General features: G+C 37.1%; 1 protein-coding gene across 1 annotated transcript in view; it reads left to right on the top strand.

Annotated features, from left to right (window-relative positions):
- LOC142754118 (zinc finger protein GLIS3-like) overlaps window positions 1–20,736 on the top strand; it is a 54,348-nt gene extending 33,612 nt beyond the window's left edge. Inside the window, exons 4-5 of the mRNA XM_075860354.1 lie at window positions 16,443–16,625; window positions 20,439–20,736. Coding sequence (XP_075716469.1) covers window positions 16,443–16,625; window positions 20,439–20,575 — 320 coding nt within the window. The 3' untranslated portion in view covers window positions 20,576–20,736. The remainder of the gene's footprint in view (window positions 1–16,442; window positions 16,626–20,438) is intronic.
- The last annotated feature ends 2,308 nt before the right edge of the window (window positions 20,737–23,044 follow it).

A 23,044-nucleotide genomic window follows, 5' to 3' on the forward strand; every position in this document is an offset into this window, starting at 1 on the left:
TACAGTTCATGAAAGCTTTTCTAATGGGATTAAAATAATAGGCATGAAATGTTTTCTTTATTTTCACTGAGTCTCTGACCTGTTTAAGGGATTTATAAATTTGCAGTCAACTCTTCACTGCCAATGTTTGTGTCATAAGTATGTCAGCTTATACAAGATAAATGATACAATGTATCAAGAATATATGTCTAGTGCTTTTGCACTTTGCATTGACACAAAATAAATTAATCTAGTGTGGTAGGTAATAATGCTAAAAAAAATATCACATATATTCATGTCCAGTTTGTATCTTAGTTGCTATCTATTTTTATTTGTTTTTATATATGTTTGAAAACGGGACATAGAATATCAGAGATATAGGTGGGGCCAAATAGCCACATGTATAGAGATCTGGACAAGGTAGATAGATTCAATCAAGCACATCCAAGTTAGGTGCAGGGAATATTGTTCAAGTGCATGAAATGTTTTCCCATTATATAAGTTAAACACAAGGGATGTTAACAAACTTCCCCACTGAAGCATGATCTTTATAATCATCATTATTTCTGCATTCTATTTCATCAACTTTTATAGCTCTCTACACGGATGGGCTTGTTTACGTTCACAGAATTGTGAAAACTCGTCAATGTCATCCTTGGCATAAGCTGAAGTGCATTTTAAATGTCAGGGTTTGACAGCATCTATAGCAGAAGATAATTAAAGGTTATTTTTCGGTTTAACGCCTTGCAAAATTTAAATAGTTACAGTAATTGAAAACTTAAGTTGTCGGGAACTCTGGGACTTGGAGCGTAATTTAAGCAACACAAACTTGTAGAAGTAACTTTATGTAAAAAAAGGTAAAAAATAAAGAAAGGGCTGCATAACTTTCTTATCAATAAAGGATACATTGTGTTCTCTGCTCTGGAGTTCCACCATTGAATATTGGTATTAAGCCATGTCTTACATAGTTACTTGATAGATAAGTAATAAGCCCATTTTTTTCTCCCTTGGACTAAAGTTCTGCTAATAAAGCAAGTTCACAGAAAACTTGTTGTAAAAATTTGTTGTAAATTTGACATTTTTAACTAGTGACTTAGCAAATTAATATCCTAAAAAGTCAGATTTAGGAGGTGTTTAATTAATAAAATCCTCAAACTGTAAATAAAAGTCAATTATTAATCTACAAAAATTAGAGCATGCAGATTAATTAAGAAAACTATTTAAATAGAGTTGAAGAAAATGTCAGAGACCTCTTAGGGCACGTTCAGACGTGGCAGAGTTTTTCCGCTGCAAATGTTGCTGCAGATTTGGGGCAATTACGCAATGAATCTGCACCAACATTTGCATATTTGACAGGTAATTCAGACGTTGCAGAAAACATAGCGGACTTGCCACAGGTTTCAGTTTTTGCATTGCAAAGGCTGAAATCCGCAGTGAAATTCCGCTTCTTCTCCGCAACAGACAGTGCCTAAAAATGGATTGAAACAAATGTAAAAAACGGCCGCTGGAGAATTCCACTGCAGACTGTCCGCAGCGGAATTCCACAGCAATTCCGCCACATGTGACTCTAATTACAGGATAAGTGCTCTTTTACAACCATTTTTTTTATTGCTCAAATGTAGCTAAAATAATAAAAACTTTTACAATTGTCTTGATAATAAATCTCCTACCGTTTTGTGTTTACAGCTTCTATGAAGATCTATGTGTCTCCAAGGTTACGACTGAGATTATTTAAAAAATAGTTTCAAGTTCTCTCTTTATTTTAGGTTGTAAAAATATACAGATTTAGGTTCTAAAAACACCTTTCTCCTGCGATGCTGAGCATTTTAATTAAGGAGCAACAAGTTAACCTTGACATTGAGAAAGGCATCAATGCTGGCTTTCCCTGAATTATTTGTATGCTTTATTCTTCTTGTATCTGTACAGTTATTATAAATCTATTTGAATTTTTACATGAAATGTGTCCTACCAGAGTTACATGCGCTCAGATGTTTCTGTCCAGATCTAATACTAGACTTAACTAATACTGTCCTGTAAATGTTCTAAAGTTGAGTTTTATTCTCTACTCTTTTTTGTGTTTACCTGTTTTTTTGTCATGAAACATTATTCATTTTTAAAAAGGTGTCTCGAGTCATTTGTTGACCAGGAGCAATTTTCTTACTTGAGAGTTAGTATTATTTTGACTACCTAGGACTGGGACCAGATTGGAGGATCCTATAACTTTATTGCTTAAACAAGCTACAGGTTTAGTACTCCTATAAAAATTTTAAACCGACTATTCTGAAAGTAATATTTATTAAAGATCTGCAATGTTACAGTATAATACTTGTACATACAGCTTTCTGCCTGTCACTCACACTCCGATTTCTTTGTTGATGCAACATTGTGTTTTATCAGCTTATTCATTTAGACACTAATAGACGTAATGTTATAATCTCCTTGGTCTCCAGCTTTAACTTGATCACTCTCTCATTTAACTCTGTAGTTTCTAGATAAATAATATTGTAACAATTTAGGCAGTTTTAGTTGTACAGCATTAGCTCATACTCCTGCTGTCATCGGACGGCCGTTTTCACGTGTCTGGTAACCACTATTACTATGTTCATTCTTTCAAATGTTCCCTTAGAGCTGTCTCACTACTTTTCAAATGGTATGGAATTTTAGTGATTTAATCTGTTCCCACAATGAATTTTCTCATATTTCTCATACCTTTCATCTTCCATCACATTATAAATATGAGTGTACTTTCTGTGGCTGGAAATATATGCGTCTTTCAAGTGTTATTGTATATGCTGCATATAAATATTATTGTAGTGATTAATCACTTTTCTTCAGTCATGCCGTTACTCATCTTCATCATGGTAGTAATATACAGTCATTTATAGACATTATTCATCCAGATATAAAAATAGGGAGCAATGGGACTCTAATGAATTTATGTATTACAGTAAAATACTCTTATGAAGTATATACAGAATGTGCATGCAATTATATGAAGTCCCCTCTCTCCATCTAGGACATTGTGCTGGTCCAGTATTCAGGCTATATACTCTAATACCCTCCTAGCTTGTGTAATTTGTCTAGTTTGTGTAATTTAGCAATGGATATTTACTCCTGCTACAGTAGACCGTAGTTGGGAAGGGGTAGTGACAGATGTTATATAATATTTTTATATAGGGAGTATTTGAAGAAGAGCTTTTCCAAAACCATTTTCTAGACTGCAGCTACTGTCAATATTTTTATACTTGGGCCTTACCATTGCATTTTTAAAAAAAATTACCTCAATTTATCTTATAATTCATGTCCTGAACCCAGTAGAACATTGTAAAAAGCACAAAAGGAGTAAGTTATGTTGCATAATGTTGAAATTGTTACAACCAGAGAAAGGGCTGTACAACATGTAATCACATCTGCCCAAACTGCCTGCAGAGCTGCGCCTCACCTACAATTGGGGACACCTCACCAGTAAGGGCCCATCTCACAGTTTACGAACCACTGGTCTAGACAAGACAAAACTCTTACAAGTTTAACCCCTTGGCGCCCATTAGTCGGTTTTTGCTTTCTCGTTGTTTCCTCCAAAAGCGATAACTTTTTTGTTTTTACCTCGACATAGCTGTATGAGGCAAGTTGTACATTTTAATGGTATTATTAAATATACCATATAATTTACTGTGAAAAATTGTGGGGTGGAATGGGAAAAAAACAGTGATTCCTCCATTGTTTTTCGTGTATTGTATTTACGTCATTCCCCGTGTTGTAAAAACGACATGTTTTCTTTATTCTACTAGTTAATACGATTACGGCAATACCAAATTTAAATAGTTTTTTTTAAATATTTTACTATTTGACATTTTTTTTTGTTATAACGAATTTATTTTGTGTTTTCTGAGACCCATACGTTTTTTCTTTTTCCGTCAATGTAGCCTGTGTGAGGGCTTGTTTTTTGGCAGCACGCTTTATTTTTTATTTTATTGGTACCAATTTGGGGTACATGTGACTTTTTTATTCATTTTTTGTAGCTAAGGTGACTAAAAAAACAGCTTTTTTGGTTTAAAATACAGCCGACATCCGCTGAGTATGGAGAGGGCTCAGCCCCTTGATGGCTGTAATGTACAGTTATGTCACGTCGCCAAGAGGTTAAAGATCCTAGAACCTAAATTAGTGAATACCCTTAAACACCATTTTTATGCTTACAAAAATCAAAGAATCTGTGCTTTGATTTCTTATAATATCTAAATTGTAAATGCAGCTACATTTTTCTGAAATAGGGCTTTAAATCTTCTGCATCGACATATAGTTTTACATGAAAAAAAACTCTGTGTGCTTACATTTGAACATGAAAGAGGGAGATTCAAATCTTTCTGCATATGTCTTATGCATTGAACTAAAAAAGAACACAGTATTCAGTAATCTCATAGTCTCCCCCTAGTGGCAGCTGCAGGCAGCCAGGATTTTATCATTTAACTCTATGGCTGTTTGAAGATAAGCAGGAGGTTTGGAGCTTTGGGTTGGGAAAACTGAGTTCTAAACCCTATTAAAGATACATTTTGAAATTAATCAAAACAGAATGTTAAAACTAAAACATCAAGATATTAAGAAGGTGGACATTCACCCTAAGGTCACATATGAACAATTGACAAGAAATTTTTATTTTATGGTATTATTCAAGTTAGACAGGGAAAGGGGCTTGGGTTCCCATGGCAGCCGGGGGCCTTAAGAAGACCCCCAGGTCTGCCATGTGTGTATGCCTGTTAGCCTGCCTGTCAGTTTTACACTGATGGGCAAAATACACTGCAATACACTGAATATGGTCAAAGTTCACCAAGTAGAACTAAAAAATAAAATATGTAAATGTCCCTAAAAAAAAGACTCAAAAAACACTCCAAAAACTTTTTTCTCCTTACAAAATGCTTTATTATGAAAAAAGTAAGTATTAAAAAAGTACATATAATTGATATTGCCGCAGCCGTAATGACCCAAACTAAATAATAAATACGTTATTTATTCTGTATTGTGAATGCCGTAAAATAAAACTATCGTGAAATTGCATTGTTTCGTTCACCCCCCTCCCAAAAAAAAGGAATAAGAGTTAATCAATAAGACCAAAGAAAACTACAACTCACCCCTCAATAAACCAAAACCTCGCAAAGCTCTATAAACAGTAAAAAAAAAGTTATGGCTTTCAAAATTTTCTGACACAAAAACAAATTCCTAAATAAAAAAGTAATTTTATTGTGCAAAAGTAGTAAAACATAATAAAAACAATATCAATTTGGTATCCCTAAGGAAAAATTAATTAAAGATTTTCAATATACTGTATATGTACCCCAAAATGGTTCCATTAAAAAAAAATACAACTTGTTCCACAAAAAATAAGCCCTCATATTACCCCTGACGGAAAAATTTAGAAGCTTTGGCTCTCGGGACGCAGTTGTATCATCAAGGCCCAAAATAGCCACATCCCTAAAGGGGCTGTCCGGTTTCAGCAAATTAATGTTATTTTTTTGTATAATTAAAAGTTATACAATTTTCCAATATAGTTTCTGCATTTTATCTACTGGAAGTAAATGATAAATATTACTACTGAATAACAACAAGCAGAGATCTTAAAAACCATGAGGAATTTATACAGAAATTATAAAGGATAATTATATAATTTTTTATTATAAAAAAAAACACAAATTTGCTGTTAACGGACAACTTCTTTAGGAAGTTAATAGTCCATCATATAACGAATTATAATGATTAGTGATTTTACATGTATATAAATGAAAGTAAACAATCACAATAAAATACTTTTTTTTTAAAAACACTTTTCCAGATATTCTTTGTAATTTATCAACTGAATATTACAAAATAAGTATGAATTCTGCAGTGAACTATATTTAAAGTTTGAGCATTGTGCAACCTAATAGATCTTAATTTGAAGATAAATATATTGTGTTTGCAAAAATGTTGTTTTTACAAAAGGGCATGAATTTAAGTTAATACATTTTTAGCTTTCACGTTTTGAGTGTAATGTTTGATCTTCAATTTGAAGTCATTAGTGTTATTCTAGTGTCACCTTCCAAAATGAAGTTATTCTAAAGTGAAAGTTTAGACATTGCAAAACATGAAAGTAAAAGAGTAATATGGGAACATTGGAAGTAGAGATTACCTTGTCTTAGAGATATTTAATAATTATTTGTTCAAGGCCAGACAGTATAAAAATGTTGAGAATTTTTTTTCCGGAATATTGGGAGGGAGTGAGGAATGAAGAACAGAAATAAATCATTATCACGTTCATGGAGCCAGCTTGAGATGACGTGTGCTTTGTAGTATGGTGTGTATCCTGCTGAAAATAGTCTTTAGAAGATGCATAGAATGTGGCCATAAAGGGATCGACATGGTTAGCCGCAACATTCATATATGCTGTAGAAGAAGGCAAACTTATCCAGATCTGGCACACACCTCTGAGACCTCAACTATCCAAAAAAGAGATAGTTTACCTCGAAACGCATAATATTTGAGATGAAATAAAAGACATTAATGACCCATAAATCTACGGTTTCCAGTGTGGTCTCCATGGAGGTTTGCTTCAGTTTAAGTTAACGCTGCCTACTTCTGCAGTATCTATGAGACCCCAATGACTCCTGACCGCAGCCAGTCAAATTCAGACGGCAGCACCTCCTTCATTATTATATGTCTGCAAAAGTTATGTCTTGCTACACAACGCTTGAAAGTGAGCATTATATTACCAAGATCCTCGACACACTGTAAATGACACATTGTCCAATGAAGCACTCTGCCTGTTTTTTTTTTTTTTTTGTCTAGTTCTCACAATACTTAAGTAGGCTGTAATATTTAATGCTTAAATGGTAATAATAGGCCTAATCTGTATTATAAGAAAAATTGCCCAAACCATAAAAAAACAGCTTGAACCTTTCTCACAAGGCACTGTGTATCTATGGATTCTTGACACCTTATTACACCATATTCTGACCCTAACATATTCATGGAGCAGCAGACATCCAGCTTTATCAGACCAGGTGATCTTTTTCCAATTTTTATCTGTCAAGTTTATGTGATTTTGTGACAAGCGTTAGCTTAATTTCCTGTTCTGGACTGTCAGGAGTGGAACCTGATGTGGTCATCTGCTGTTATTGCTCATCCACTTTAAGATCTGAAGTACTGCAAAGGCATAGATGCTTTTCTGCATACCCCTGTTGTTACATTGTTTTTTTAAAGTTACGGTTGTCCTTTTGTCAGCTTGAATTTTTCCATAGACCTCTCTCATTAACAAGGTATTTTTGCCCACAGAACTGAAACTTGTTCAGTGCTTTATGTATTTCAGGGCATTGTCTGTAAATGCTAGAGCAGCGGTAGGCAACCTTGGATATGTGGAGATTTTGTGCAATAATATAAATGGTTCTGAAAATCTACTGCAAAAAAATATTTTCAAGTATTTTCAAGAAACTGTCCACCATCTGAACTGCGGCATCATTTTTTTTTTTGTTGTTAATAGTGCCTCCAGATTACCCCCATTAATATTGCTATCTGAGTGTCCTTATGATATTGACAGCCACGTGACCCCAATAATGGTGAGGGCAACTTTATACACTTTTATTTACAGAAATGCTTCAGACACATTGGTAGTTTTTCCTGTATAAACTGCTCTTTTCAGCACCTGCTGCAACTATTTTAATAAAGCTACCTAACATTTCAGGTGACTTTTCCAGATAAGCTGTCATATGTGTGTACAAGAGCAAAAACACTATTTCTGGCCGTTATATGACTTGTATATGCTATTTACTATCATGTCTTCTATACATTGCACACAGAGAAGAGAATCCTACTCTCTTATCTATATCTATTACATATAGAAACATCAACAGAAACATGGAGAAGATTACACAGCAGTAATGAGCAGTGTACCTGGGAATCCAGCACTGGGGTGAAAGATAACCATTATAGAAGCTGCAGCAGCTTGGCTACTGCATCCTCCCCCCCCTCCCCTCATCATAGACTTCTATGGGAAGCTGTAACCTTATCCCTCAGTGAGCAGAGAGTCCGCTTTGTCTTGAGGAGATGGATTTAGCAGTAAATTCAGAGACAGTGAATAGTTAAGAGGGAGGAAGGAGGAAAGGAGCCTGATAAGTGGAGAAAGAGGCATTTTTCTCTAATAAGATATGTTACAAAGTTTCTTATATTTGCTTGATTTATACAATGTTTTTTGAAAATATAGTGACCATTTAAGTTGTAGCTTATGACTTTGACTCTCCCTTACGAACAATCTCCTTAATAATTGTTTGGTGCAATGCCGATGGTTTCTTCAGTAGTGTAAGTAGTATAGATCATGAGGCAGCTAAGCATCAACTCACATTACCAACACTATATTTGACAAATGGTATGCTTCTCTTACTGAGCTAAATTGTTTTCCACTTTTGACTTATAGTAGATAAATATTCTAACTGGCTTGTGGATCATCCATTTGATTTAACCAAATGTAAAAGGTGGCCTGCAGTGGTTTAAGGCCTAAGCATTACTAGTCGTGATGATGCAGAGAACAAGAATAGAATTGTAAATGAAAGTCACTTTATTTTTAACATTGGTTCAGTCAATGATGGCTGGCTGACCACTCTATATGTAGGGCAGAGTATTGGCACTTCTCCCTGATGCAGAGGTACATCCTTTCTCAAATCCAGGCCTTCTACTTGACCTCTGGTGCAGACTCTCACACATGCAGGATGCCTCCTGCCTCTTTCACCTGACCACAGCAACACCAGCAGGGAGGCCTTTGTCCATTACGTGCCGACCTTTACGGATCCTCACTGGCTTTTAGGACCCTCACACAGCACTGGTGCCCTCTGGCACTTCAGCAAGAGTTTTGCTTCACACTGGGCTGCAGCTCGTGTACTAAACTCTGTTAGGCGGCAACAGCCTTTTAAACACTAAACTTGTCGCATCCCCACTACTGGCACTTATGGCGCTGCAAAATAAAAGCTAAGAAATGGCGTTGAGCCATTTCTCCCAGCGCCAAGTTTGAAGATAAAGTGGCCATCATTGCCTGCAAGTAGAACCACAAGTAATACGGTACCAATGATACTATAAAGGACATGCACATAAGTTACACCTCAACATGTCTTCCTCCATCACCTTCAACTCTGCAGAGAAAAGCAAGTTAGCAATAAATGCATTGCTCTTAAAGAAACAGCACCATTTTAGATATACTGCACCATATTATGGTGCAATTTATTAGTGACATTGCATAATATAATAATATATAGAAGCAAATAAATTGAACTTGCCACCCTTTTAGGATGGGCCCCCCCCCCCCCCGGTAAATCCCATATTCAAACACAAATGTGAGTATAGTATTGCTAGTGCTCTCGGATAGCAAAGGTATCCAACATACATCACCTGGCCATATACTGCTGAAACAGAGCTGTTGAAGATCTTCAAATAGATGAGTATATCTACTCCTTGAATCCTCTTTATATACTTTATGCGATCCTATTTTTTGTATGGGAAATCTGCAGCTAACGGATACCGTTACAAGGACTATTTTTCAATCTTGCTGTTTTTTCTATGCATATATTGCTTCCTATATTGATTTTACTAGGATTCTGTTCATTTTCCATTCTGGTAATTGTGGTTCTGCTGTTCCAATGCCTGGCCAGGCAATTTTGGGCTATGTTTTAATTTATAAATTGTTTGTTATACTATTATTATTGGTATTATTCAGGGAAATGGTATTTATACTATCTTAGCCTTTAATACTATGGGGATTAAATTTTATCTTTTCGTAACTCAGTGAGTGCTGTTTTTTTGTCCGGAAATATTATCTTTTTTGTTCTATATATTTCCTATATTATCTGTAAGGCACCATGTAAAATTATTTACATTGACTGAGCTGGTTTATTTGACAGTTTTGTAGTTTTTCTAGTATCCAACATACTACTCTTCCATGAATCCTATTTTTGCCCTGCCTCTGTCCTATTATGAACACTGATCTTAGCAGAGGCTTGCAGTTCCTTATATGTTCTTCTAAGGCTTCGTTCACATCGGCGCCAGGGCTCCGTTCCGACGGAACGTCTGAGCTTTCCGTCGGAATGGAGCCCTGACTGACACAAACGGAATTCATAGCATAGTCGACTACGCTATTGATTATGTCAAAATGACAGAACCCTTGCACAACTGAGACAAACGGAAACCATTAGCACCGGATCCGTCACCATTGAAATCACCTTTGGTTTCCGTTTGTGTCAGTCAGGGTCCCGTTCCGACGGAAAGCTCAGTCGGAACAGGACCCTGGCGCAGATGTGAACGAAGCCTAAGATGTTTTGTGACTTCCTGGATGAGTTATCTCTGGAGAAAGTTTGTCAGGACAGCCAGTCTTGACAATTCTTCTCCATTTTGGCTTTCACTGTGGAGTCCTAGAACCTTTAAAGCTATGTAACTCTTCCCAGATGTATATACATCCACAATTTATTTTCCTATTCTCATCTGGAATTTATTTCAATCATGTTGATTGTGGTTTAGAATCAAGCTGCTAAAGGTGGTATACGAAGTTGTTTTTTGTTTTTTTAAGGGGTCAAATTAGTGATATATGTGTTGAATGAATGTGTTCCTTAAATAAATCCAGTAATAATTCAGAAACTTAAGTTGCATTTTAAAGATCATAAACCGTGCACTGTGACAATTACATAGGGCAAATCCATCTCCATTTTATCATTTAGAACAAAGGACACTTTTTTGCTATATAGTGTGATTATTATGAAACTCTCCGTCGTGTGGATTCTTCTTTAGTGCTTCTCCTATGTGCAGTAATCTGTAGTGGAAAGTTATTCCGCTGTGATAACTCGCCTCATAGTTTGTAATAATGCTAGTCATTTAAACAGCTGTATCTGTAGCTATTCCATTTTCGCCTCAGTCTGTTGCCAAACAATGGTGACATTTTAGCTGCAACCTGTCAACTCAGTTTAAATTGGCTGTACCCAGGAAATCAAAAGAAGCTCTTTGCAGCCAATGTACCTAGCGAACAGGAAGAAGTCACAAGTACTTCCCCACTGGAAAGCTCTGCTCCTTACAATCTCATAGAAATCTGTAAGTGTTAATTCTTTAAAGGAAAATATGAAATGCGTCCAAGATAGACTAACCACTCTATCAACTACAAGTATTATACAGCTGCAGATTTCCTGAGGGAGAGAAAAGCAAAGCTCTGGAAGCTGTATAATATCTTTGGCTACTAAGGACTCCAATACTAAGTAGCAAGAGAAGTTTTTCAGCAACTAATACAGGCAATAAATTACATTCTACCCATAAACCAGAGCCCTAGTTACATATAACAAACTTTTATGTGCAGTAAAGATCATATCAAATCACATACTTTTGATAGTTTCAGATAATTTCCACTATAAGCTGTGACAAAACGTAGACTGACTTTGTAATTCTGAATTTGGACTGTACTCATACGCTAGAGCACATGTTTTAAACACATTGTGCTATATATTTGGTAAATACAGCATTTATATATGAATTGTTTTTACAAACACTTTTTACAGATGAAATACAATATCTGGAAAATGTTTGATAGGAAAAAAGTCATTGTATTATACTTTTTACTACAGATGTCCTTGTCCTTTTCTACAATGAAATTTCCCAATATATTTATAAGAGTCGCCAAGCTGAGTAAAATATGAGACTTATTTGTATTACATTTACATTTTGTGACTATTTTTTTTATCTTTTTATTTAACAAACAAGTTAAGAAACAGTTAATTTTGTGAATCCACTGAGTAGAAAATGTAAAATTGGTGCAGTTTTTTGCTAGGTTCACATATATGTCTAAAATGCCGATAGACTTCAATAGCCAAATATATGCCAAAAAGAGTGTCATTTTGGCATATATCTGACCAGCATACAATGGTATACCATTACCTGTATTAAAATACACAGTTGAATCCAGTTTTAAATATCATTGTATCCAAAAGAAAATTGCGTACCATACAGTATGCTTTGTTTTTAATGGGAGACATCGGCAGACATAATACACTAAGAATATATATGCATAGGTCAGGAGCATAAGTTCACTGGACCGTTACAAACAGTCCTGTCAAATATATTTTAAAGATGTGGTACAAACCCAGCCACATAGCCAACAATTATGGTTCTAAATGGTTAAAATAAATATATATATATATATGTGTGTGTGTGTGTGTGTGTGTGTGTGTGTGTATCTATATATATATATATATATATATATATATATATATATAAAACGAAGGAAGATTAGCAGCACTCCAATGTGAAGAAAATGGTGGTTTATTCAATCCCAATACAAAAGCGTCGTTTCAATCCTACAATAGGATCTTTATCAATATTATTTATGACTCGATAAAGATCCTATTGTAGGATTGAAACGTCGCTTTTGTATTGGGATTGAATAAACTACCATTTTCTTCACATTGGAGTGCTGCAAATCTTCTTTCGTTATATCTGACATTACGTCCGAGGATCAGGACGTTTTTGCTGGGCTCCCGTTCAATGGTTTCTCTGTGAGTGCTGCTGCCTTCTCCTTCTATATATATATATATATATATATATATATATATATATATATATATATATATATATTCTATACCTTTGTGCCGGAGTTTATCATTTTTCTGTTTGTAGGTCTCTCTCATATATTATAACAAGCCTTGTGCTTTAAAATGAAAAGGTTTAAGGTTTCTATTTTCAATTTATTTTGACCCCTTCCCGGATATGGACGGACCATAAGATCCTAATTGCGGTATTCTAAACAAAATAGGATGTAACGGTACGTTCAGTGAATGGCACAGGCACAAGAGCTGTGCCCGCGCCATCAGCAGCAGGAGTCAGCTGTCATATAAAGACACCATTCCGCTGCAATGGGCAGGTTTGAAGAGAACTCAGAGTCCGGCGTCTAACCCCTTTAAATGCTGCTGTCAATATCAACCGTGGCATCTAGGTGGTTAAAGAAAGGGAGGGGGCTCCCTGTGCCCCATGTCACAATTTCTGGGGGGGGGGGGTGACGGGTTAACATGGTAGCTAGGGGCCCGCCATGCCTTTGGCACAGCCTGATTGATTTCCTGTCAGTTTATCACTTGCAGGCAATTATGCTTTGGTATACCGAGTATATTAAGGTATTAAATAATTGATTAGCAGATCGTATTGTGAAGTTCCCTAGTGGAACTAAAAAATAAAGTTTATAAAAAAAAACACAGTAAAAAAAAAAATCTATTTTTTTTCCATACACAGACGATTTATTTAGCAAAAGCGTTTTTTGTTTTTTTTTACATGTATGGTATTGCTGTAATCAGAACAACCTGTATAATAATATTAACATGTTATTTAAATAGTTATTATTGATGAAAACTAAACGCAAAAAAACTTATATGTATTTATATGTTCCCACAATAAACAAGCTCACATATGGCTACATAGATGGAAAAAAAAAAAAAGTTATGACTCTTGAAATGCATCGACATAAAAGCAATTTTTTTTCCACGAAATGTGCTATTATTGTGCAAAAATTGTTAAATATAAAAAAACTATACATATTTGGTATCGCCGTTATCGCACCGACCCATAGAATAAAGATATCACGTTATTTATTCTGCACATTGAACAGCGTAGATTTAAATCTCAGAATACAATGGCAGAATTTTCTTTCCATCCTTCCCAAAATAAGTCAGTCAGTGCTAATATATTTTTCACTACATTTAAATGTAGACTGTGTAACTTAAGAATACTTTTTATTCTACTATGTACACTTATGTTACTTTTATTATTAAATGCATTCTTCAGTTCTATCTGGCACTTCGTTAAAGCTGTAAAAGTAATTTTTAATCCCAGTGACTGCAATATTTCGGTATTTCCTGATTAAGGGATATGTTAGATCAAAGGGCGCTGGACATCAGAGCTCCAGCATTACTTACCGAACCACAGAGTGATTGGTCTCTAATCATCAAAGCATAATATAAAGTTTTAGCAGAAACTCTTGTGTAAACGATTCAATTTGTGGTTTTACAAGGCTGAAGTTCAGTTTTAGATGACATTTACCTGTTGTGTAAAGAGGTTTTCTAAGGGAAAAACATAGTTGCTTAAAGGACAATTCCACATTGAATTGCACTTTAAGCCTACACAAGGAGTAGGTGTTAGTCATGCAGTGCGTACGTTTCTTAACTACAGCATAGGTCTCTTCTAGATGCGAGAAATAAAGAGGTACAACCACTATAGGCTTCCATCTACATATATTGTCACTCTGAATGACAATATCACTTAATCGGGTTAGCAGATTTCTTAGCCATACAAAAGCCCACCCAGCTAGGAGTTTGAATTTAGTTAAACACGGTCCTGGAACTTGATCCCACCAGGGAACAGGAAAATAGCATCCGTAGCCGTCCGTAATTAGGGAAGCGTTGCTATGCGACGCTAGGGGATTACCCAAGATTCCTCCCTGGTTTTTTTGCAGATCCGTAAATACGAATGCATTAAGGATGCACTACGGACTGTATTTACGGACACCATTCCGTATATGCGGATGATTTACAGATGACTATAAAGGACTACGGATCCGTATTTACTGACATTATTTACGGATGGATGAAATCTGCGGACGCGTGCATGGGGCCTCAGGGCAGTTCTGCCCAACCAGTAGTTCAGGACCTACATTGCATTACTAAATCTTTGCACTAGGGTGAAATCCATATCACTGGCAGTTAACAAGAGGCTAAGAGCCATATCACGTTGTAATTTCTTAAACTTTACTTTTTACCTTTTAATATTCAGTGTGGCTCAAACCATCTGTCATAAGGGAAAGTGGCCTTTGAGATAAAACTATTTGGTGATCTCTGACTTAGAGAATACTTATATAACACCATTGTTTCTAAGGAAGAATACAGCGCAGTACAGAGACAACATACTGTGGGACACAGAGTGCCTACGGCTTCATGATATTACTGTTTACATTTCTTTGGTTCTTTTTGTCTGTATCTATTTGTCTATTCAATACTTTGAGTGCACAAAGATGTACTGTGAAGAATGAGTTATAGATAATTGAGTTATTTACACTTTCATATCCATACTTTGATCCATAAACGCATGGATACCCACCCTGAATCTTGTATTACATATTCATGTGATGTTGTTGCTGTTATTATTAATAATAATAATAATAATAATAATAATAATAATAGTGCTAAAACAAGATCAGTCAATAGCCGGCTTTTGATTATTTACAGGTAGCAGCAGATTTTTTTATCTGCTTTCCACAAACTAATAGTAAATAAAAAGAAACCAAAGGAAAATAGACAAATCGATAATGAAGACAAGTGACAAATATGCTAAATTTTGCATTTGCTTACTAGTCAATCATTAATCAAAGATGGAGCTCCACTAGGAAATAGAATTATAAGTCAATGGTATTCATAAAAAGACATTGAACTGTTACTGAACTGCTATTCTCAGCATGTTCTGTCACTCTTTAATAAGCAACCTTTAGATTATTCCACTGACTGCACTACATCGACAGCTGGGAAGCAACAGGTTGTATAAATGTATTGTGATTGCTGGTTCAGAAGCTTCGGCACAAATACTTACGGATGATTAATTTTCCCATTCTGTGGAATTCGATGCTTGTTGTTTCAAAGTCCAAATTTAAAGTAATAAATACGAATCACGAGAAACTGAGAATGTGATAAAGTAATTCTTGGAAACTGTGATAAACATCTTGGCATGAATATTACATAGCTCTTAAACTGTATAGCCGAGTCATGAATGCTTGCTCACCATTTTACGTCCTGCGGCTCTTTAAGAAATGCTGACTTAATACAACACATATGTTTTGTGACACATTCAAAAAAAATGATGTCTGATTTTACTTAGTTTACCCCTTGAGTGACTGAATATCAGCATTTAAAATAATTTTCAACAAGTTTGATGGAAAGCCTGAATGAGTTTTTCTTAAAACCTAATTCAAAGTTTAGTGCAGTCAAAGGGGTTTTCCAGCCAGTTGAAATTGATGACCTAGCTTCTAAACACCTATACATATCAATGTAAGGTCCTTTGCAATCACAATGATCTAGTGCTATCACCAATGCGATCAAATGCCTGACCTAATTCTATTATTCTGCAGAAAGCTGCATTGAGCTTGCTAGGTCTCGCCTCTGAGTTTGATATTGCCTCTGAAGTCGATAACTGTATCTGCAAGGATCTTTGAAAGTGAAGATCACTACATAACTTGAGGATCTCAGTTGAGGTCCAGAGAAGGCGGTTCCAGTACTGAATCCTAAATTGGCAAACAGTATAAAGATACCACAGATGCCACCAGTTTGTAACCTCTGCCCCCTAAATGAGGAGTGGAGAAATTCAGGAAAAAAGAGAAATATGTTGGGTTTTTTTTGTTGTTTTTTTAAAACCTCAGTGTTAACCACCGGTGTTTTATTTTGTTTCTTTAGGATTTTATGGCCAACTGCAGACATTTTGCCCTCCACATTACAATGATCCTCAGAGAAACATGCAGCATGGTAATGCATGCAGCATGGTGCCTCAATTTGAAGACTGCTTGCCTCATGGTTATGGGAACAAAACAGATTTTGATGTATTTCATAGAGCATTCACATCTCACTCTGGTATCACAGGTACAAATTATAATCTACTGTGTATTGTCTATGTCTGTGAATCTTTTTTTAATTGTGCTTCAATAAGTTACTGATCCCAAGTCACAACCTGTTTTGTAGTCCAGATCTACAATTACAATATTCTTGGTTAGTATTTGAAGCAGCCAATAGTTGACACATCCCTAACAGGAGGGGCGTAACTAGGAAAGACTGGGCCCCATAGCAAATTCTTGACTGCCCCCCCCAGGTGCCACAAGCAGCCCCCCTTATAGATAGTGCCCCTTGTAGAATGTGCCATACAGCCCCCTGTAGACAGTGTTATACATCCCCGCCTATAGACAGTGTCACACCCCACTTGTAGATAGCGCCCCCCACCTCCCCCTTGTAGAGATAATGCCAAACAGCCCTCCTGTAGATATCGGCATAAAGCCCCCCTGTATATAGCGCTATACAGCTCCCACTGTATATAGTGCTACACAGCCCCCTCCCTTATATATAGTGCCATACAGTCTTCCCTTAGTAAATAGTGCCACACAGCCCCCCTTAGTAGTAAATAGTGCCACACACAGACCCCTGTAGATTGCGCCACACACAGCCCCCTGTTGATAGAGCCACAGCCCTCCCCCTTGTAAATCGTGCCATACAGCCCCCCTAGTAGATAGTGCCACACAGCCCCCCTTAGTAGTGCCACACAGCCCCTTGTATATAGTGCCACACAGCTCCCCCATGTGTATAGTGCCACACAGCTCCCCCTTGTGTATAGTGCCACACACCCACCTCTTGTGTATAGTGCCACACAGCTCCCCCTTGTGTATAGTGCCACACAGCCCCCCCCTTGTATATAGTGCCACAAGGCAATGGCGCATCCGAGAAAGTTGTATCAGCCAGGGGATGTCAATCAAAAATGGAAAGATGGGTTTGGAGGCAGGACTATGTGACTCTTCAGGATAGCGGCACCGCCCCATGACCCTTTAATGAGTAATTAGCATGTAGTGTGCGATGTTTTAAAAGTGGATTTGAAAGATTTTGCTGCATCTGAAAAGAACATACATTTGGAAATATTGTCAGGTCATGTATTACCGCATGGTGGCGGTTCAAGGGGTTAAAACTACCAGACAGTTTCCCATGAAATATACAATGAATTGAGAACAATTCCATCTGTCCTGCAATTTTGTTATTATAAATATTTCCTATATAATTACAGCTCCAGAACCAAGCTCATACATAAATACAGCACTAGAACCAAGCTCTGACATATATACAGCACCAGAACCAAGCTCAGTACATAAATACAGCACCAGAACAAAGCTCATTACATATATACAGCATCAGAACCAATCTCATACATATATACAGCACCAGAACAAAGCCCAGTACTTAAATACAGCATCAGAACCAAGATCAGTACATATATACAACACCAGAACAAATACAGCTCAATTTAGTGCAACCCCAGCCTTATAGTTTTGTACGGCGTAAAACTACAGCTCCCAGCATGGCCTGAACAATAGTAAGGATATGCTGGGAGATGCTGTTTCACAAAAAAAAATCATACCACCCATTATCTCGCTGCAGATCATACAGTGACTACAGTACTGATTAGAGGCAGAATAAACATTTACATTAAGTGACTCACCGGTGACATCTCAGATTCTAGTTATTTTCTTCTCCCTCCAGTCCAGACCTCTATGATGGATTTTTCCCAGCCACGACCCATTTCTGAAGTTTTCCACTCAGATATCTTCAGCTTCTCACTTTTAAAACACTTCTGCACCTAAAACGAAGTTAAAGTTTTCCACACCTCTAAATATAATAAAGCGCCATACACTGCACCTCTAACTATAATAGCGCCATACACTGTATCCCAAACACACACCGTGCCCCCTGTAGATAGTGCCCCCATAGCCCCCTGTAGATAGTGACCCCTATAGAGCCTCTGTAGATAGTACCCTACATAGAAGCCCCTGTAGATAGTGCCCCACATACAGCCCTCTGTAGATAGTGCCCACATATGGACTCCAGAGCTGCAAGGCAATAGTGCTAACCACTGAGCCACCGTGCTGCCCTACATATAGCTTCCCCTATAGATAGTGCTCCACATATAGCCCACCTCTGTAGATAGTACCTCATATATAGCTCCCCCTGTATATAGTGTCCCACATATAGCCCACCCCTGTAGACAGTGCCCTACATATAGCCCACCCTGTAGCTAGTGCCCGCCCCTATAGATAGTGCCCTACAAATAGCTCCCCTATAGATAGTGCTCTACATATAGCCCACCCCTGTATATAGTGTCCCACATATAGCTCCCCCTGTATATAGTACCCAACATATGGACCCCCCCTGTAGACCGTGCCCCACATCCCCACATATAGACCCCCCTGTAAATAGTGCCCCACATCTCCACATATAGACTCCCCTGTATATAGTGGCCCACATCTCCACATATAGACCCCCCTGTAGATAGAGCCACCACTATAGATAACGCCACTCAGTTTTATTAGAAAAAAAATGACATACCCATATCTTTTGAGCAGGTTTGCTGGAGCTGAACGACGCAAGTGGCGCGTTGTTCAAAGGCGCTGATTGCACCTTTCAAGCACGGAATTGGCGCGATGACGCTATAATCGTAATTTTGCCCAGCCAATCAGCGTCATTGTAAGGCGCTGATGCATGTATTTGTACCTGTGTGCTATAGACGCAGGTACAATTACAGCAATTGGGGGTGACTGTCGATAGCATCGGGGCCCCTTCCGGTGCTAGCGACGCCCACGGGCATGAGAGGGCCTGTGTCGCCCGACCCATACATGTTAGAGGCTCGGCGGCACGAGCCCCGTAGCAGTGTCGCTACCGCTGTAGCATCCATAACGGCTGCTAGCGGCGCCACCGGGCATATGGGGGGGGTGTCGGCTGGCGGCACGTGCCCCCTCAAGCCGTGGGCCCCGCTAAGGCTGCTACCGCGGTAGCTACGCCACTGCCTAACAGCTAATTCAGTTGGATGGTATTTTTGTCCTACTTCAGATTTCTACAGTCCCTGCTATAAATATCACACATTCCAGAATGCAAAACACCAGAGCAAGCTATGTGCAGACATTGAGCCAGCAAACAATGTTGGGAGATTTCTAAAGGCAGCTCTACAATACAGGTTATAACTGAGGATCAGTGTAATATCAGTGATGCAATGCTTTTACCAAAGAACTTAACTTTTCAATATTAATTTAATTCTGTTTCAATAAGTTTTAATTCAAATTACAGTGTTTGTTTGCTTTAGACTACTTATATATCCCCTTTTAGGGCATAAGTGTGTGATAGAGGAAGGTTCTCCATTTGACCTCCATCTATTATCCAGAGGAGAGAACTACTGTAAAGAGTGGCTCTTGCTCTGGAGGAACCAGTTTCTCTATGCATTACATGAATAGCCTATTGAGTTCCAGGTTGCATTGCTGTAGGGGAAACGAAGACTAGCCAGTCACTTACCTCATCGATAAAGACTTATCCCCGGGACTTTTAGATGTATAGGGGTAGTTCAAAGATAAAATTCACACAAAGGAAGTTCGCTAGCCAAAATACAATAGAAAAATTTGCGCATCTTCAGGCATGCTGTGAATTTAAAAGAGAGATTGTACCTTTAAGAAGGGGCATTTAAAAAGGAGTTTAAAAATGTTCAATTAGAAACACTGAATGCAAAGAAAAAATACTGTACTTCATCGAAACCTCATCTTATATTCTGAACAATATACTGATTGAAGATACATGTAATACACTATAAACGTCCATAAACATATTGTTAATAATCATTATTTTTTGTAATTTCTGTGATCCTTATCGTTTCAGTTTACGACTTCCAAAATGGATCAGCTGGCCTTTTTGGGGACCCACAGCGGAATACCTTAGAAGACAATAGTTTTCTGCAGATTAATGCAATTGACCGCTGTCCTAGCCAACTCTCATCTGTTTACACAGAGGGATGAAGATGGCTGCACCATCGATATGGCATTACAGACAAAAGACTTTACGAAAAGGATTGTACAGCTCAGTCCATGTAAATACACAAATTGTATATTTAAAGGGAAAGAAGAAACTGGAAAATTGAATTTAAAATTTTAAGAATTCACAATTTAAAAAATTTCAACCATGAAAATTGTATAAATTGTATACATTTCTCAGCTTCAAACATGAAAAAATTGAATTCATTATGATTCATAAAAAATAATCAAAGAAACAGTAACACTACATTTAATAAAATCATGACAATGCGGCACAATTATTCAAAAATTTCACTTTTCAAAAAGATTAATGTCAAAAACAGACCCTACTTATGTTTTTAAATACTTTTTTAATACCCCCTTATACAGCTCTAGGAAACAGCTACCATATCCCCCCAATAGTAGTGCAGAGATCCAGCGGTGGGACTGTTGTGTACTTCCTGTAGCATGTAGACTTTAGGACATCTATGCAGCATGAACAGAGATCTTACATTTCATTCATTTGATATATAACCCGATCTATTTGCATATTGCAAATTAAAATATAAAGTTTACTAATATTAAGTTTACTTGCACACAGAGGATGGTATATAATGCAAGCTAGATGTCCAGCATGTAATGATGTAGAATTGTAGCATTTCTTAATCTTTTTGTGTCAATTATTTTAATTCTTTATCAGCACTTAGAATAGCTAAGCTAGGGATGGACAAAACCAGCATGTCAGATATATTTTATAGAAGAGTTGAACAACTTTGAAATACTTTATTTTACTTGTACGGCTCTTGAGTTACAATAATTCTTATAGCCCATCCTCATCCAAAGATGTATTTGCAATTCTGCAGGTTGCTAAGCTCACAACTCCTCCATCCCTCCATTTCCTGCTGGCTGTGTCTCTGTGCAAAGCTTGCTCTGAGCATTTGCATTTCGTGCAGTCTTTTCATCAGACACTTTACAATAATCCAATATAGAATTGGGTGAATAGTACAGTGTGACACAGAGCATTGCATTATGGGAGTTCAGCTAAACTGTCAGATTTGTGTCTGTCAGCACACCATGTTGACTGATTGCAGCAGCAACCAGCAAATGCAGTTCTGGGCTATAATATAAGATTCAACTCGGAACCAGTACACAAAGTAATGCAATGTTTTTACAAAAATACTTCGCTTTTTATGTAAATTATATCTATTTATTGACTTTAAAATGATATTAAAGATAAACCTACACTGTTGACTAAGACACTAAACTATGTATTAGTATTTTAGCATATGTATTTAGTGAAAGGAATGTGTCCTACTGTAGGTACAGTACAGTAGCTATGAAAAAGTATATTATCCTTCAGAAGCTCACAATTTTTCAAACTGAATTTTCTGACCCATGTACTGTTATACAAGATGGACCTGAGTAAATGCATGTTTTTGAATTATTACTGTATTTATTTAAGGAACAGAGTATTTCAACACTCCACATCACCCATGCAAAAAAAAAAGTAAGGCCCCATGCACACGAACGTGCTTTTGCGGCCGCAATTCCCCCGAAAATCCACGGGAGAATTGCGGCCCTATTCATTCCTATGGGGCCATGCACACGACTGTGGTTTCCACGGTCCGTGCATTGCCCAGGAGCCCGGACCGCAGAAAGAATGGACATGTCTTATTACGTCATTATGTCATGTTCTGCGGTCCAGGCTCACCCGAAAATCACGGCCGTGCACATGGCTACGGTCGTGTGCATGAGGCCTAACTCTTCCCTTAAAAACTTGGCTGGTTGTATATGATGATACTTTTGGATAACAATGATTTCCATGAATCAAATGATCCCCAAAGTCTTCTTTATTGTAGAGTCATAAACACTCCTATTAACTGAGGCTATAACAGTCTGCAATTTCAGATGTTCCTCTGGAAAGTTTTGTGACTTCCTGAACAAGTTGTCCACAATTGGAGTAAATTTGGCAGGTCCGTAATTGATAATCTCTTCACTGTCACTGCTCCCACTGTGGTTTGAGCTATAAACGTGGCTTTGTATTCTGGACTGATAAATGTCAACTATATTCTTCTGTTTTATTGATTGTGGCATAGTGTTCCCCTAGAAACTTATGGTAGCATTCTGAGGTTTAGATTCTGCATGGCTGAACAGTCACCTGGGTCATCACATTTACTGTAGGTCAATTGGTAAAGTAACTAGATGGCAGTTATTTTTTTACATGGGTGACATGAATGTTGAATAAATTTGTATAATGCTGAATAAATGCAATGATAATTCAATGTTATGTGTTTACTCAAGTTCACTTTTTCTAGTATTTCTGCTTGCATTGAATTACTGTTCAAACATCACAAACCATTCAATATGATAAATACAATAATATGGAACATGGGAATGGGAGTAATAGTTTATTATAACCCTCTACCTAGAAATGTTCATTGGTTCCACTACAGGCTAGTAATGCTTAGCTATCAG

This window comes from Rhinoderma darwinii, chromosome 1 (genome assembly GCF_050947455.1).
Source record: "Rhinoderma darwinii isolate aRhiDar2 chromosome 1, aRhiDar2.hap1, whole genome shotgun sequence".
Classification (NCBI taxonomy): Eukaryota; Metazoa; Chordata; class Amphibia; order Anura; family Rhinodermatidae; genus Rhinoderma; species Rhinoderma darwinii.